The sequence below is a fragment of the Chrysemys picta genome, chromosome 1, assembly GCF_011386835.1.
Source record: "Chrysemys picta bellii isolate R12L10 chromosome 1, ASM1138683v2, whole genome shotgun sequence".
Taxonomy (NCBI): Eukaryota; Metazoa; Chordata; order Testudines; family Emydidae; genus Chrysemys; species Chrysemys picta.
The window spans coordinates 102,775,295-102,791,425 of NC_088791.1; the positions used below are offsets into that span (position 1 = coordinate 102,775,295).

At 44.9% G+C, this 16,131-nt stretch overlaps 1 protein-coding gene across 10 annotated transcripts in view; it reads right to left on the reverse strand.

Annotated features, from left to right (window-relative positions):
- The window catches only part of TBXAS1 (thromboxane A synthase 1), a 340,570-nt gene that overhangs the window by 135,849 nt on the left and 188,590 nt on the right, over window positions 1-16,131 (reverse strand). For 9 of the 10 annotated variants that reach the window (XM_008171140.4, XM_042851580.2, XM_065565466.1 and 6 more), the window contains one exon: window positions 8,624-8,740. The exons of the other annotated variant lie outside the window; for it this stretch is intronic. In XM_008171140.4, coding sequence (XP_008169362.2) covers window positions 8,624-8,740 — 117 coding nt within the window. The remainder of the gene's footprint in view (window positions 1-8,623; window positions 8,741-16,131) is intronic. 10 annotated transcript variants of the gene reach the window in all.

Consider the following 16,131-nt stretch of genomic DNA (forward strand, 5'->3'; position numbering starts at 1 on the left):
TCATGGATGGATATAAACTGTTCAGGAAGGACAGGCAGGGCAGAAAAGGTGGGGGAGTTGCGTTGTATGTAAGAGAGGAGTATGACTGCTCAGAGCTCCGGTATGAAACTGCAGAAAAACCTGAGAGTCTCTGGATAAAGTTGAGAAGTGTGAGCAACAAGGGTGATGTCATGGTTGGAGTCTGCTATAGACCACCAGACCAGGGGGATGAGGTGGACGAGGCTTTCTTCTGGCAACTAGCAGAAGTTGCTAGATCGCAGGCCCTGGTTCTCATGGGAGACTTTAATCACCCTGATATCTGCTGGGAGAGCAATACAGCGGTGCACAGGCAATCCAGGAAATTTTTGGATAGTGTAGGGGACAATTTCCTGGTGCACGTGCTGGAGGAACCAACTAGGGGCAAAGCTTTTCTTGACCTGCTGCTCACAAACAGGGAAGAACTAGTAGGGGAAGCAAAAGTGGATGGGAACCTGGGAGGCAGTGACCATGAGATGGTCGAGTTCAGGATCCTGACACAAGGAAGAAAGGAGAGCAGCAGAATACGGACCCTGGACTTCAGAAAAGCAGACTGTGACTCCCTCAGGGAACAGATGGGCAGGATCCCCTGGGAGAATAATATGAAGGGCAAAGGGGTCCAGGAGAGCTGGCTGTATTTTAAAGAATCCTTATTGAGGTTGCAGGAACAAACCATCCCGATGTGTAGAAAGAATAGTAAATATGGCAGGCGACCAGCTTGGCTAAACAGTGAAATCCTTGCTGATCTTAAACGCAAAAAAGAAGCTTACAAGAAGTGGAAGATTGGACAAATGACCAGGGAGGAGTATAAAAATATTGCTCATGCGTGCAGGAGTGAAATCAGGAAGGCCAAATCACACTTGGAGTTGCAGTTAGCAAGAGATGTTAAGAGTAACAAGAAGGGTTTCTTCAGGTATGTTAGCAACAAGAAAAAAATCAAGGAAAGTGTGGGCCCCTTACTGAATGAGGGAGGCCACCTAGTGACCGAGCATGTGGAAAAAGCTAATATACTCAATGATTTTTTTGCCTCTGTCTTCACGCACAAGGTCAGCTCCCAGATTGCTGCACTGGGCAGTACAGCATGGGGAGAAGGTGACCAACCCTCTGTGGAGAAAGAAGTGGTTCGGGACTATTTAGAAAAACTGGACGTGCACAAGTCCATGGGGCCGGATGCGCTGCATCCGAGGGTGCTAAAGGAGTTGGCGGGTGAGATTGCAGAGCCATTAGCCATTATTTTTGAAAACTCATGGCGATCGGGGGAGGTCCCAGATGACTGGAAAAAGGCTAATGTAGTGCCCATCTTTAAAAAAGGGAAGAAGGAGGATCCGGGGAAGTACAGGCCAGTCAGCCTCACCTCAGTCCCTGGAAAAATCATGGAGCAGGTCCTCAAGGAATCAATTCTGAAGCACTTAGAGGAGAGGAAAGTGATCAGGAACAGTCAGCATGGATTCACGAAGGGGAAGTCGTGCCTGACTAACCTAATTGCCTTCTATGATGAGATAACTGGCTCTGTGGATGAGGGGAAAGCAGTGGATGTGTTATTCCTTGACTTTAGCAAAGCTTTTGATACGGTCTCCCACAGTATTCTTGCCGCCAAGTTAAAGAAGTATGGGCTGGATGAATGGACTGTAAGGTGGATAGAAAGCTGGCTAGATCGTCGGGCTCAACGGGTAGTGATCAATGGCTCCATGTCTAGTTGGCAGCCGGTTTCAAGCGGAGTGCCCCAAGGGTCGGTCCTGGGGCCGGTTTTGTTTAATATCTTTATTAATGATCTGGAGGATGGTGTGGACTGCACTCTCAGCAAGTTTGCAGATGACACTAAACTGGGAGGCGTGGTAGATACACTAGAGGGTAGGGATCGGATACAGAGGGACCTAGACAAATTAGAGGATTGGGCCGAAAAAAACCTGATGAGGTTCAACAAGGACAAGTGCAGAGTCCTGCACTTAGGACGGAAGAATCCCATGCACTGCTACAGACTAGGGACCGAATGGCTAGGTAGCAGTTCTGCAGAAAAGGACCTAGGGGTCACAGTGGACGAGAAGCTGGATATGAGTCAACAGTGTGCTCTTGTTGCCAAGAAGGCTAACAGCATTTTGGGCTGTATAAGTAGGGGCATTGCCAGCAGATCGAGGGACGTGATCGTTCCCCTTTATTCGACATTGGTGAGGCCTCATCTGGAATACTGTGTCCAGTTTTGGGCCCCACACTACAAGAAGGATGTGGAAAAATTGGAAAGAGTCCAGCGGAGGGCAACAAAAATGATTAGGGGTCTGGAGCACATGACTTATGAGGAGAGGCTGAGGGAACTGGGATTGTTTAGTCTCCAGAAGAAAAGAATGAGGGGGGATTTGATAGCAGCCTTCAACTACCTGAAGGGGGGTTCCAAAGAGGATGGAGCTCGGCTGTTCTCAGTGGTGGCAGATGACAGAACAAGGAGCAATGGTCTCAAGTTGCAGTGGGGGAGGTCCAGGTTGGATATCAGGAAAAACTATTTCACTAGGAGGGTGGTGAAACACTGGAATGCGTTACCTAGGGAGGTGGTGGAGTCTCCTTCCTTGGAGGTTTTTAAGGCCCGGCTTGACAAAGCCCTGGCTGGGATGATTTAGCTGGGAATTGGTCCTGCTTTGAGCAGGGGGTTGGACTAGATGACCTCTTGAGGTCCCTTCCAACTCTGATATTCTATGATTCTATGATTCTATGAAAAATATTATATTGAAAGAATGTTACTAAGGTTGCAAAGCCAAGCATTCAAAAGTAGGAAATGCCAGAATTAAGGCCTGTGCAACCTTAATTCTACCTGCACATGAATTATGACACAGTGTTTAATTAAATTATTACATACCATTTGTTCTACAGACTTCCTGCCTCATTCAATGCACAGGATGAACTGTGTGCAGTCAATCAGACAGCTGTTAATATTTCTTTTTATCCTCATTATTCATGTGGCGATCTAGCAAAGCACAGGTGTTTAAGTACTTTGCTGGATTGGGGCCTCAATGCGTGACCCCATGCCTTAATCTCTCTCTCTCTCTCTCTCCCACCACACACACACTTTATATATTCAATGGAGGGGGAAGTACAGGACTAAACCCAGTGATTATGCCCTGTTGACACTTTTTTTTTGGCTTGACATACAGTTGGTCTAACTTGCTAGGCAGGGTCCCTGCCCTGGTATTGGTGGTCTCACGGAACATGAGAACATTTGGCACCATCTAGGGACTAAGGGCCTAATCCAAAATCCACTGAAGTAAATGGGGCACTTTCCATTAACTTTGAAGGGCATTGGATCAAACCCACAGTGAGAAGCCCTGTGTGAGGAGGGGGAGAAGAGAACTACAAGCTCATGAAGAACTGGTGCTGGAACATTAGGAGCAGGTAGATAAGGCAGCAGTTGCACCAGTAATGGAGAGCCCACTCTGGGGACTCCATCTCCCAATCCTGGTGGCAAGTAGGCAGGATATGAAGAGCCCCCGCCAGTCCAGATGACGCAAGAAACAGGAGTTTACTAGAGGCCAGGGAAAAAGAAGGAAGAGAAATTGCGGTTGACAGCATATAAGAGTCAAGAAAGATCATCTGAGGGGTGGGGACTCATGCCAGTGTTCATGACTCCCATACTCAAGCACTAGGGAAGAAAAAAGCAACTGCATCTCTTCATTTGCAGTTAACTGATCAGACCCCAGTGAAGGGTCTAACATTGGGGCAGAAGGGACACTGAGGGTCCCACCCCACAAATAATCTTCTTTGACTCATATATGCAGTCACCCAAAATTTCTCTCCCTTTTAGCTTCCCTTTATCGCAATTCTCTGTGTCATTCACTGTTGTTAACTCAGTGAAATAGCTTTTCCTAATGAAGGACCCGCATGTGGGACAACTGCTCCAGCTCCCCAAACTGCATAACACACATTGGCATATTTCAGGAAGGAGCCCTAAAACAGTAGCATTTTGCTGAAAAGCCCAGCAACCATGGCACAGTCCTGAGAGGCACTTTCCAAACATCTTTGACTCATGGAGAACTCAGGGGAGTTACCGAGCTACACCCAGAATTCTGCCCCACAGCTGCCACTGTCAGACTCTTCTTTTTAGTTGGATCTGCTAGCTCCAAATATCTGAAATGGGCATGAGAGGGGTTTTAAATCATTGTTTGTACATCATCATCACAAGTTCTGCTTTGCAACCCTCTTTAGGTAGAAAAACAGCATTAACACAAGCTCCATTTCACAGATTGTTTAGAACAATGCTACACTGTGTTGCACACTTGAACTTTTTGTTTGAACGGGAGGCAATGGCCGAGAGGATTGCAGGTATACTGATAGGATATGGCAAGAGCACTGCAGCACAATCAGAATAAATAAAAATCAATAGAATTCTGCTGGTGTGGGCAGTAAAAGAGAGAAGAATTATTTATCAAGTCTGACAAGGGGTCCAGATCTGCAGGATCATCAGAAGTGTATTCTTTACTTTCATCAAGAAATGCTAAATAGGGCACCAAGATCACCACAGCATGAACAAACATCCTAACATCTTTTCTTGCTTTATTATATCATACCTGGAGAGAACTTTAAAAGAATCTTGGTGTAGCTATGATACTTCTAACACATCTTTTATCCAAGGACCTCAAAGCATGTGACTGACATCACTAATGAAGTAAGTCTTACAACAACCTCGTGAAGCAGGTATTATCATCCCCATTGTACAGAAGAGGAGACTGAGGCACAGAGCACTCACGTGCCTCTCTCAAGTTCATGCAGGAAGTCACTGGCAGAGCTGGGAAGAGAACCCAGATCTCCTGACTCCCAGTCTTGTGCTGTCTCTCCTAATCTGATTATTTATTACTCCTGGACAATCATAAAGGAAGATATGTGCCTCACCCCAAAGCATTTATAATCTAAGGCCTATCCTGCAATCAGATTTGCTGATGACTCCAATGGGGCTCCACATGAGTGCAGAGGTCCATGCAACACATCTGACTGATTCTCAGGCCTCGATCCTGCAATGTTCTTATACTGCATTTGTCATTACGATAGCTCAGTGCTTCACACTAACAAGCATTAAAACCTCCTCCAATGAGAGTGAGCTGTTTTACTAGTTTTACTAGCCTTTTTGTGTTTATTAGAAAAAGAAAAAGAAAAAGAAAGGGGAGAAAAGACAGCACATGGAACTTCATAAAAACAACGTTCGAATAGCATTCAACTTTTAATGCAAACAAGTTAGGAGATTCAGGGTGAATGAGTTGTGGAAGCCGCATAGAAAATTTTGAAACACATTAGAAAAACAATTCTCCTAATATAGGCAGTACCAGCATGGTCACCTAACAATTAACAATGCTCAGCTTTGTTGAAATTTTCCATATTTGGTGTCTGCCTCTGGTTGACTTTTTCAGAATACCACAGAGTCAGGTGAAAATCCTCAGTGAATTTCTCAATCACACCACTCCCCTGGCTTTCTGGAAAAACAAGGTGAGGTGAGGGCCTTGTAGGTCTGTCAACCCAGGTCTCCCATCCAGACACAGAAAAACTGCCCCTAATGTAAAGTACTAGCTTTCTGCATGTGATGTTGTCCCCTAGTGACTAGCCCACAGAGTGAATAAGGAGCCTACTGTTACTACCAGTTCTGAAGCTGTAGCTCAAGTAGTAGAGGCCAGTGTTGTTAAAACTGAAGGACAAGGGTTCCTAGACCCAGTTCTCCAGGTGTGTGTGTAATTTATCTGGCAGCTGTGTTGGTTGTCTTCAGCACACAGGTTCATTAGAATATTGCCCTATTGCAGGCCTCAATCTCCCTGTTATCCTACAGCATTCAGGTAGATAATGGTTTGCTCAGAACAGAGCTGTAACCTATATTGCTCATGTGCAACTCCCAGCACTCGCTGAGGATTTTTGCAACCTCTGTAAATGCTGTGGAAGAGCCTGTTAGCGCCCCAGGGAACCGGGGCATAGTAGAACACCAGGGGACATGGTGATGCAAGTGCTCGAGAAAAAACTATGAAAGGGGTTCATTTTCTTACTGCCAGGCAGGCCTGTGCTAAGGCCCCAATGATCTGAGAGAAGAGGTGGGCAGGTTCCTGGAAAGAAGAACTATTCGTCAAGCAGCTGGCCATTTCCTGCCACTCCCACTCTTGGGATAGGACTGCAGGTGACAGACCCTGCAGGTGAAGCATCGTAACATGACAACGATATGGTGCAAACGCCATTAAAATGCAATGCCACACTGAAGTGTTAGAGGCTAATGAACTCCAACCTATGATGTCTGGATTGAGCCTGGCAGAAATGAAAAAAGGTGCAGGAGGAAAAAAAATACAAGCAATTCGCCCAGACTCTTAGATGCCAAATTTTACACCAAAAGCAGCCAATTTGTAATTCCTTGAAAAACGGGTTTTATAATGGAAACACTAATAGGATTAATTATATAGAAAAGTTCTGAGCACCAGGCCTTGCTGTAATATGGCCAATACTAAAATCTAGTATTTCTGTCATTGCAGTACTTCAGAGGCTCTGTAGAAAGTACTAAAGGTGGGTGGCTTAAGAAAAGGGGAGATGGATACCAATGAATGAGTATTGATTTCCTTTGAGAAATTCTAGTATGACTACTAAATTAAGCAGCGGAGAGAAGCGTGTGTGAGCGAGGAGTTAAATCATGTTAAACTGAAATCCCAGGACAGAATACCACTTTTGATTTAAAATGAAATACAAGGATGAGGAGCATATACATTCAAAAGAGGTTATTTAATTTCACGCAGAATCATCTAAAATAACCAAGAACACCCCTACCAGGAAAGCACTGTACCCAGATGTATCATTTTCTGCTGGAAAAAAACAAGCACAGTGGCAGGCAGAAACAGAATAAGTATGGAACAATGCTGCTGAAGCAACTGAGCGAACTGATTTAGGTTACTTGTGGGGATCCCCTAAACTGGAGATAACATTTATCAACAAAAGGGAGTGGGGCATTCCAGACACACACAACACAGAGGAACAGAGGTAGCATTGTTTGAAGGAAGCTCTTCCCTGATTGTTTAGACTTGAACACTCCCCTCGTCACCTTGTACAACAGAGTAGGAAAAGTCTTCTTTTTCTAATAACTAACAGCATGCTAACAGTCTCAGCATACACAGTTTGGAACAGGGAGCAAAAGGTGGAAGAAGGCTGAAACATAAATGTTACCGTATGCACATATGAGCTTGCTGCTAGACATTAAGTCAGCACAGGGCTTAATCCTCTAGCTTTAATCTCCTTTGGTGTTGTTCCTTTGCTACCAAGCAAAATGAGATGTGAGCGTGGATTCTTCTCCTCCCACATTAAAAAATTAACTCTGCAAACACTTATATGCATCATCACCACAAAGCACAATGTCCAAAGAATCTTTTTCCCCCCTAACATAGACCTGACTGGTGCCAGCAGGGGTTGCTCTGTACAAACCAGGTGGTGATTGGTTTTATCTTTTGTTAGTTTAAACAGCAAAAAGCTGAAGCCCCGGAGCTGCTCTGTGCTGAAGACATGCAGTAAGAGAGATTAATTTTAGCTAAGGAAATGCAAAAAACTCTCCTCTTCAGCCACACCATTGCTGAATAATCATTTGAGTATTTAAAAATCCCGTCTATGAAATTTGCTATCAAGCCAGTTGCAGAGTCAGTGTCTAGATGCATAACCAATGATATTGTCAGTTCTGATTAATCAGCGGTCCTTGCCAGGCTTATGTCCAATTAGAATTTACCATAATAAGGAGGTGACAGCTGGTGTTGCTAAGCAACTGCTGTCTATAGAGCTAAAGAAGCCAGACGCATTTAGATGTTACTGTGGATTTCGACAGCAACATGTCAAAATAACACAAGCTTCTGCCCAGTGGAAAATTTTACAACCAAGAACTGGGCACCAGAGTGAGGAATGTGTTTCCTTTTCAGCATAAATGCAAAAAAGGAAGATTTGTTTTAAAGCAGAGTTTATCCAGTCAATCCTTACTCTGCATTTAATTAAGAGATATAGTGTCAATGGAATACAACTTTGTCATAAGATAATGGTCTCCTACTGTAAATAAATGCGGAGAAATTTACAGAAAATTAGCAGAAAGATATTTATTTTCAGTCAGTGGTATTTATCTTGCAACTACATTCTATTCCAGTGACCTATTTCTATTATATCCCAGAATTAAAGAATAAAGGGGAGACGGGGATGAAAAGAGACTAACAGAGGTTTGTGCATTAAAGTGAGAGCTGCTAATTCTGCCAATACTGAAAAGCTGTGTTCTGATTGGTAGAGAGCATTAACCTTTTCTGTACTTTAGTCCATCAGAGCAGCTTATTTTTAAAAGTTTATTTATTTATTACATCTGCTACACTTTTATGAGCATGCTGATTTCTTACTGGAGAAAGTTATAAGGCCAGATGCTCAGCTGATACAGAACAGCACAGCTGTACTGAAGTCAATAGAGCTATGCTGATTTACACCAGCTGAGGCTCTGGCTACACACACAACAATGGGGCTTGAACAGTTTGACAATGACATGTTGACAGTCCTTTAAATATCCTTGAAGTGCAGCATACAAGGAAAGTGTTTGCAGAAGACAAAACATCAGATTCTTTGGATTAAAGCGATGGCACTTACTGCATCTTACCTCTTTCATTTTTGCAGCGCTGAAGGCCGGGGTCAGTATGCTCCGGACTTCTTTCCACCTCTGATCCCGCAGACAAAGAATGCTGTCAATTACTGGCTTGGTAACCAAGCCTGGTGTCTGAATCAAAATAAATTCAAACGGGGGTTAAAACACATGGCACTAGAATTATTTTAGCATCCCAAAAAATTACAAGGGACAGATTCTGATACATATTGAATAGTATCTTCTTCTACAAATCATCCCACTGAAGTCCATATCAAAACAAGGGAGGAGTATTAGAATGCAGCCCTAACATATTACATTGAAATACGGGACAAGGCCCAATCCCAGTCTGTACTCAACACAAAACTCTACTTGTTGGGTGTCTCTCACTGATAGTTCTATCTGAGTAAGAAGCTGAAGATTGTGACCATTATTGGTCAAACGTAATATTACTTTTAAATGGTCCTTTTCCCTTTGTTAGGTCCCACAGTGTCCAGCCCCACTCCGATTATGGGCTTTTGCACCACGAAGACATCCAGCATCCACTAAGCTTGTAATACCAACACCAGCTATGGTAGGGTTACCATATTTAAAAAATTAAAAAAGAGGACACTCCATGGGCCCTTGCCCCGCCCCTTTCCCACCCCGGCCCCGGCGGAGCAGGGTCCGGAGGCACGGGGGCTGCCCGAAGCCGGTAGCGCTGGCTCGGGCAGCTTGGCTCTTAAACAGAGCCGAAGTCTGAGTCCGGGGAGGAACAGAGCAGCCACGGGAGAGGAAGTGCCCGGCCGGTATTTTTCCCGGACATTTTCGGCTTTTTGGCAATTCCCCCCGGACGGGGGTTTGATTGCCGAAAAGCCGGACATGTCCGGGAAAAACCGGACGTATGGTAACCCTAAGCTATGGAATCCCTCTAAAGAAAGTAATGCCAGCCAAAGTGTTGTTTAGGTAATGGAGGGGGTGTTTGGAAGGAGGCTTGTTACACTTAACGTATTTTACAAAACTATGCAGTGTATTTTATCTTGCAAAATGTCTAAAGTTCTACTGTAAAAATATTTGGTAACACCACACAGCATAGTAAACTAATGGCACTAATCTGACATTGCACAGACAGCTCTGAGCAATAGTGGGTTCATTGCCAGAAAAAGAGTGCATAGTGGGACACTGCATCAAAAGGAGAGGCTGCAATCCACATAAGAATGAATGTCATAAGACAAAACAGAATGGGCATATGAACCATTATTTTCATGGGGCAATAAGGGGCATTCAGTACATAGTAAACGCTGGGGAAGATTTGACAGTTCCCTTCAAATCATCTTTAAAGTAATTCTTTACTTTTATAGTTTTTATTCTTCGTATGAGGCCAATTTAAAGCAGAACCTTCTTCAAAGTTCATAAAGGTCCTTGTAAATAAAATTTCTTTCCTCAAGGATTTAGCAAATCATTGATTTCTCACCCCCTGCCCCACCTTGTGCTTCCGATCCACATGAACCAACATGGCCCTGCTCTTTCATTTACTTCCTCATTTGTACACCAGGCTTGTCCCATTCCTACTCAACAGCAGAAAACTCTGGGAGCCCCTTGCATTCCCTTATGCACAGGTAGGGGGACAGAGAGAGAGGGCTGAATGAATGCTGCCAGCTGTGCTTAGTACCCCATAAGGAGGCACGTCTAAGGACTGGGTTAGGTGGGGATTTGGCCCAGTCCAAGAAGTTGGAAAGTTGTATAGGGGAGGGACCCTTGCTGAATCTTTTCTTAAACTGTAGTGCGGACCGTTGGCAAGTACACTCCCTACACAAAGTGCCTCTGAAAGCATTATGCTGGCTCCAAGGTCTCTACAACCATAGGGCCTCCAGCCACTATCAAATGCCCAGTGCAACTAAGTAGGCAAGGAGAATGCAACTGAGACAAAGAGCCAGGGTAGGGTGACCAGATGTCCCAATTTGACAGGGACAGTCCCGATTTTTGGGTCTTTTTCTTATGTAGGCTCCTATTACTCCCACCCCCTGTCCAGATTTTTCACATTTGCTGTCTGGTCACCCTAAGCCAGGGGCAGTGAAGAGACAGGACTGGGACAGAAGGAGTCAAGCTTGGGGGAAATGGGTAGATGGGCCTGTGCCCACTAAAGAACACTCCCCTACAGAGCCTGTAATGGAACCCAAGATTCCTGTTTCTCAACCTTCCTCTGCTGTCAGCAAATATCGGTGAAACCCACTGGCAATGCATGTAACTTATATCCCATCCCTACTGCTGATCAACATTGAGGACAACCTACTATTGCTCTCAGTTACTCCATTACATCAAGTGGCAGAGGTCTGTGTAGTGCAGGGGTCTCAAACTCAAATGACCACGAGGGCCACATGAGGACTAGTACATTGGCCGAAGGCCGCATTACTGACACCTCCCCCCACCACCCTTGGCCCCGCCCCCACTCCACCCCTTTCATGAGGCCCTGTCCCCATTCCAACTCCTTCCTGCCCCCAGGGAGGGTAGGAGGGGTGTGGTGGGGGCTCAGGGCAGGCCGTTGGGGTGTGAGGTGTAGGAGGGGTGTGGGGTACAGCAGGGGGTTGGGCTGCAGGAGGGGTTCGGGGGGGCGGGCTCCAGCCCAACACGCACCAGGGACAGGGCAGGTCACCTGCCTGCCTGTTCCCGCACCGCTCCGGGAAGTGGCCGGAACCTGGGGGAGGAGGGGCACAAGGGTCTGTGTGTTGCTGTTGCTTCAGGCACCACCCTCAGCAGCTCCCATTGGCCGGGAACGGGGAACTGTGGCCAATGGGAGCTGCTGGGGGCGCTGCCTGAAGCAAGAGCAACACACAGACCCTTGTGCCCCTCCTCCCCCACGTTCCAGCCGCTTCTCGGAGCGGCAGGGGGCAGGGCAGGCAGGATGTGCCCTTCCCCCGGTGCACGTCGGGCTGGAGCCACTCTAGGTAAACGCTGGGGGGGGGGGGCCGCGAGGAGCTCGCGGGCCACAGAAAACAACCCCGCGGGCCGCATGCGGGCCCTGGGTCACGTGTTTGAGACCCCTGGTGTAGTGGATCTAAAAATTCCAATCCTGCTGCTGACCCACGTGAGTGTTGACATGATGCCACATGATGAAATTTCTGGGGGGTTTTCAGTTTGATTTTTTTTAAAAAAAACTAGGAAATCTCACACCCACCCCCTACATTAAAAGAACATTATTAAGGTTGCAAAGTCAAGCACTCAGAAGTTAGGAATTGCCAAAATTCAGATTGGCTTGCAATCTTAATTCAGCCCCCTTGTGTATATGCATTATGATACAGTCTTAATAACATGAACACATGCTATTTTTTCCACAAGACCCCTGCCTCATTCAGTACACAGCATAGACCCACTCTGGGGATGAAACAAGGCTGTATAGTGAAGTAAACTTGGCTGTAGAATGCCTGGTTTGTTTGTTGCAGACATTGAACGATGTGTAGTGAATGAGGCAGGGGACTGCAGGAAGAGAAAAGCTGATCTCATGGTTAAGGCAGTTGACCGCTCCTGTGGAGAACTGGATTCTATCCCCACACCAGTGCCACAGAGTCACTTTGTAATGTTAGGCGAGTCCCTTAAATCAACCTTTTCACGCCTTGTCACTAATTGTATGTTTCTCACTTCCTGGGTGCCTGACTTGAGACCCTTGTGCCTGATTTGCAGAAGTGTTGAGCCCTCACAGAGGCAACTGAAGTCAATGGGAACTGTTCTCTGAACATATAGAGCACAATATAATGCTAACTACTCTGAAAAAGTCAGGTCCTAGTTGTCTCAAACTGAGTATCTAAAATTAGTGGACATTTTTTAGCTTAATCTCTCTGTGCCTCAGCTCCCCACTGTAAAATGGCATAATACTACCCCCTCACCTCACAGGGTTTTGTGAAGAAAAATGAATTAATATTTGTAAAGCACTCAGATACAATAGTGACGAGCACCATAGAAAACCCATGAGGAAAGTAATAAATCTGTCTTCAGAGTATGGCTTGCATGGTGTGCAGTAAATAGGGCCTGGGGCCACACATTGAACAATGAGGATAAGACAAAATATTGAATTGCTGCTTACTGAGTGAGCTCCATCCATTCTGTGCACTGAATGAGGTAGGGGTCTTGTGGGAAAAATAGCATACGATCATGTAATTAAAGACTGTATCATAATGCACAAGGGGGCTGAATTTAGGTTGCGCAGGCAAGCTTAATTCTGACATTTCCAACTTTTGAGCACTTGACTTTGCAACCTTAATAATGTTCCTTTAATATAGTGTTTTGTGTGTGTGTGTGTATATATATATATATATATATATATATATATGTATGTATATATAAATCACACATACACTGAGGCGCTTTGAATAAGGAAGGTCAAATTTGGGGCTTAAATTATTTGACATTGCCTTTAAATTGGGTACTATAGCATGCTCTGTTTAGCCAAGCAGCAGCAGAACTGATACGCTAGAGAGTACTTCATTTGTCAAGTTTTCCTTATCATTCCTGCAAACACTTTCTTGCTAATTGCATAACCTGTGTTACAGCTTCTCATAGCAGGAATGAAAATGAGTTTGGTATGACAATGAGCCTGAAGCATCTTGGTGAAGGATGAAGTGTCTTCTCTCTCAAAATGGAAATAGTAGAAGCGGCAACTGAGAATTTTTGATCATATGAAAATCACTACAAATTATTAGACAAAGCTGCTATAACGTTCTCTGTTTTTTGCTTTCAAGTCAAATGCAATCAGACTAATATTGCATCTGTTACTACCTAAAGATTCAACAACTGTTCTCTACTTCCTTTTCCTGAGTAGTCAGCCACTTCTGATTGTGATACAGTAATACTCTAGAGTGGAAGGAAGATTGTAACTGAAATTCAGAAATGGGTTTTGTGTGGGATGGGGCAAAGGGGAAGCTACAGTAATCTGCTGTGGCAGCATATACACAAAATGCCGCTATCTTCAATCACGTTGTGACATTGGGCATGGCCAGAGAGAACGTGAGTGATCTTTGCTTCCAAATAAAGAGGTCTCTGCTTTAGCCCCAGGGCTTAAAAATGTGCTTTACCATATGGGCATGCAATATCTTTTGGAATTTGTGCAGAAACTCCCTACCTAATAGTCTGCAACTCATGCTGTCCTTAAAGACAAAACCGCTGGCTCCTTCATCTTTGTGTCAATGTTCATCAAGTCTGCTTTCAATTAATTATTAGTGGGCCAGACTGTACCCTACTGGGCCGGTAACATCAACACAGAACAGGGGGAGGAAAATTCTAGGAGGGTCTAGGAGGGAAGTGGGGCGGGGGGAGGGGAGGGGCTGTTAGAGAGAGCAAAAAGAGGATTGGATTTTTACATCCAGCAGAAAAAAGAAAGAGTCTGGCCCACACCGCCTCACATCTGCAGGGTTCTTGTGGAACTGGAAAGGACTCGGGGCCACATACACACAAACAATCTCTGGTGTGGACCTCAGAGGGATCTCTGCTGGGATACAGGAGATGCTACTTGTCCCTCCAAACCCTACCCCCACCCCCTCTTTGACCCTCCCACTGCCCATCCTTTCCCCACATGCAGATCCCCAAGCCTGTGGTGAACCCTATGTGGAGCTGAGGAGATGTGTGCACGAAGGGAGGGTGATGCTGCTGTGGAGGTAGAAGATCTTCCCCTCCATACCAGAAGGGGGAGCTCTGTACACAGTTCAAAAAGGCATGATATTAGTTGTGTAGGGGCCATAATATTCTAGGGGTTTTATAGACATGTAAAAAAATATGAATCCAATGAGATTACAATCTAGGCAGACAACATACAAGCATAGCGAAGAGAATGGGAGGCCACACAAAATAGGATGAGCAAGAGGCAGAGTCTGGCACACATCTTGTAGTGGCACAGTATTTATTTGGTGGTCTTATTCTTTTAAAAAGGGGGTTGTGTTCCCCTCACTGTGATGGCAGATGTATGACTAGGTTTTGTAGCATTGTTTGAAGAAGTGCATCTCAAGGAGGGAATTAAAGGAGGATAGGCTGAAGGTACATATGCTGACCGAGGGTAGTTCTCTACACTCCTCTCTGGAGCATGAACTATGCTAAAAGGCCTGTTAGAAGTTACAGGTTAAGCCCTGCTTGTCCCAGTTAGACCAAAGGGCAGCTCCATTAGCTCAGCCAACAGGGGGAACCAATATGTACATAAACCAATTTGACAATATTTCACCCAGTAGAGGGCAGTGGTACGACATCCACAAATTAGTGCACCACTTCCACGTTTAGAAAAAAGCTGACAGATCACCATACGCGTATTGTTCTTCCTCTCTGACTCTCGACTAAATGGGATATCAAGGCAGCATTACAAGTGATATTTAAATGTATTAGTTAGAAACCTGTACCCTTAACTGTTAATAAACCATATTATCCCCCTACTTCCCCAGCGTCTTGTGATAAGTGAAACGTCATTCACAATTCTCCCCAACCTGAGTGCCTTACGTTCAGAGAGAGTTTATGTCGTGGCTTCTGACTGAGCAGAGTACCACCTCAATGTTACAAACTATTTTCAAAATATGCTGTCTTTTAGATACACTCTACAGTACAGTACTTCTGCCTTCACACCAAAGTCACTAACTTAGGGCTCTCGCTTAGGCAGTAGGACACTGTCAGTGTATCTCTGCAAACTCTCTGTACCATTCCTTTCATGGGGAATCAGGATTTTTGAGATTTGAAACAAGACTTGGGAGCCAAGCTCCTTATTTGAGAATAGGGTGACCAAACAGCAAATGTGAAAAATCAGGACGGGGTGGAGGGGTAATAGGAGACTCTATAAGAAAAAGACCCAAAAATCAGGACTGTCCCTATAAAATCAGGACATCTGGTCACCCTATCTGAGAATCACAGCCATGGTATTAGTTCAAAGTCCTAACCCCCATCAGTCTTTCTAATCTTTCAACTCTGCTCCTGTATTCTGCTGTGGTAGGGAGAAGCATCTTGTCCATAGAACAACCTAATTACAAGCTTCCTCGTTTCCAGTTATTTCTTTCATGTTCGCTCCCAAAATAAACCCCTCTCTCACCTATTTGCTTTCCAACAACAACAACAACTCTCCAGCTGCCCAAGTTCTGCCAGGCCATTCAAGCAAGGAATGACTATGCCAATCCCTATTGCTCATTAAAACACAACACGGGTTGCTGATTTCTTCAAACATACAAAAAAAAATCTTTACAATTGATGATGAGCCTGAGTGGAAGCAACCAGGAATACTTTTTCCTAAGCATGTTGGTTTAAATGAAGTTGGAGAATTTCTCTGACAGAAGACGATCTCTGAATTAGAGGTTTTCTTATGGCTGTAGTTCAAATAGTTTCCACCCAGCTGCCAACTCCAACAAGCTTTTGTCACTTGACTGTTTCACATGTTGCTACTAAAGGTTTCTAGCTTACATTAAAACCACCAATATTCACAAATACAAGCCAGTTGTTCAATTAATGGCCATCTGTTCTATTAGCTTTCAGGTTTCCATCCCAGTCATAGAGGGTATGTCTACACTGCAATTAAACACCCACAGCCATGT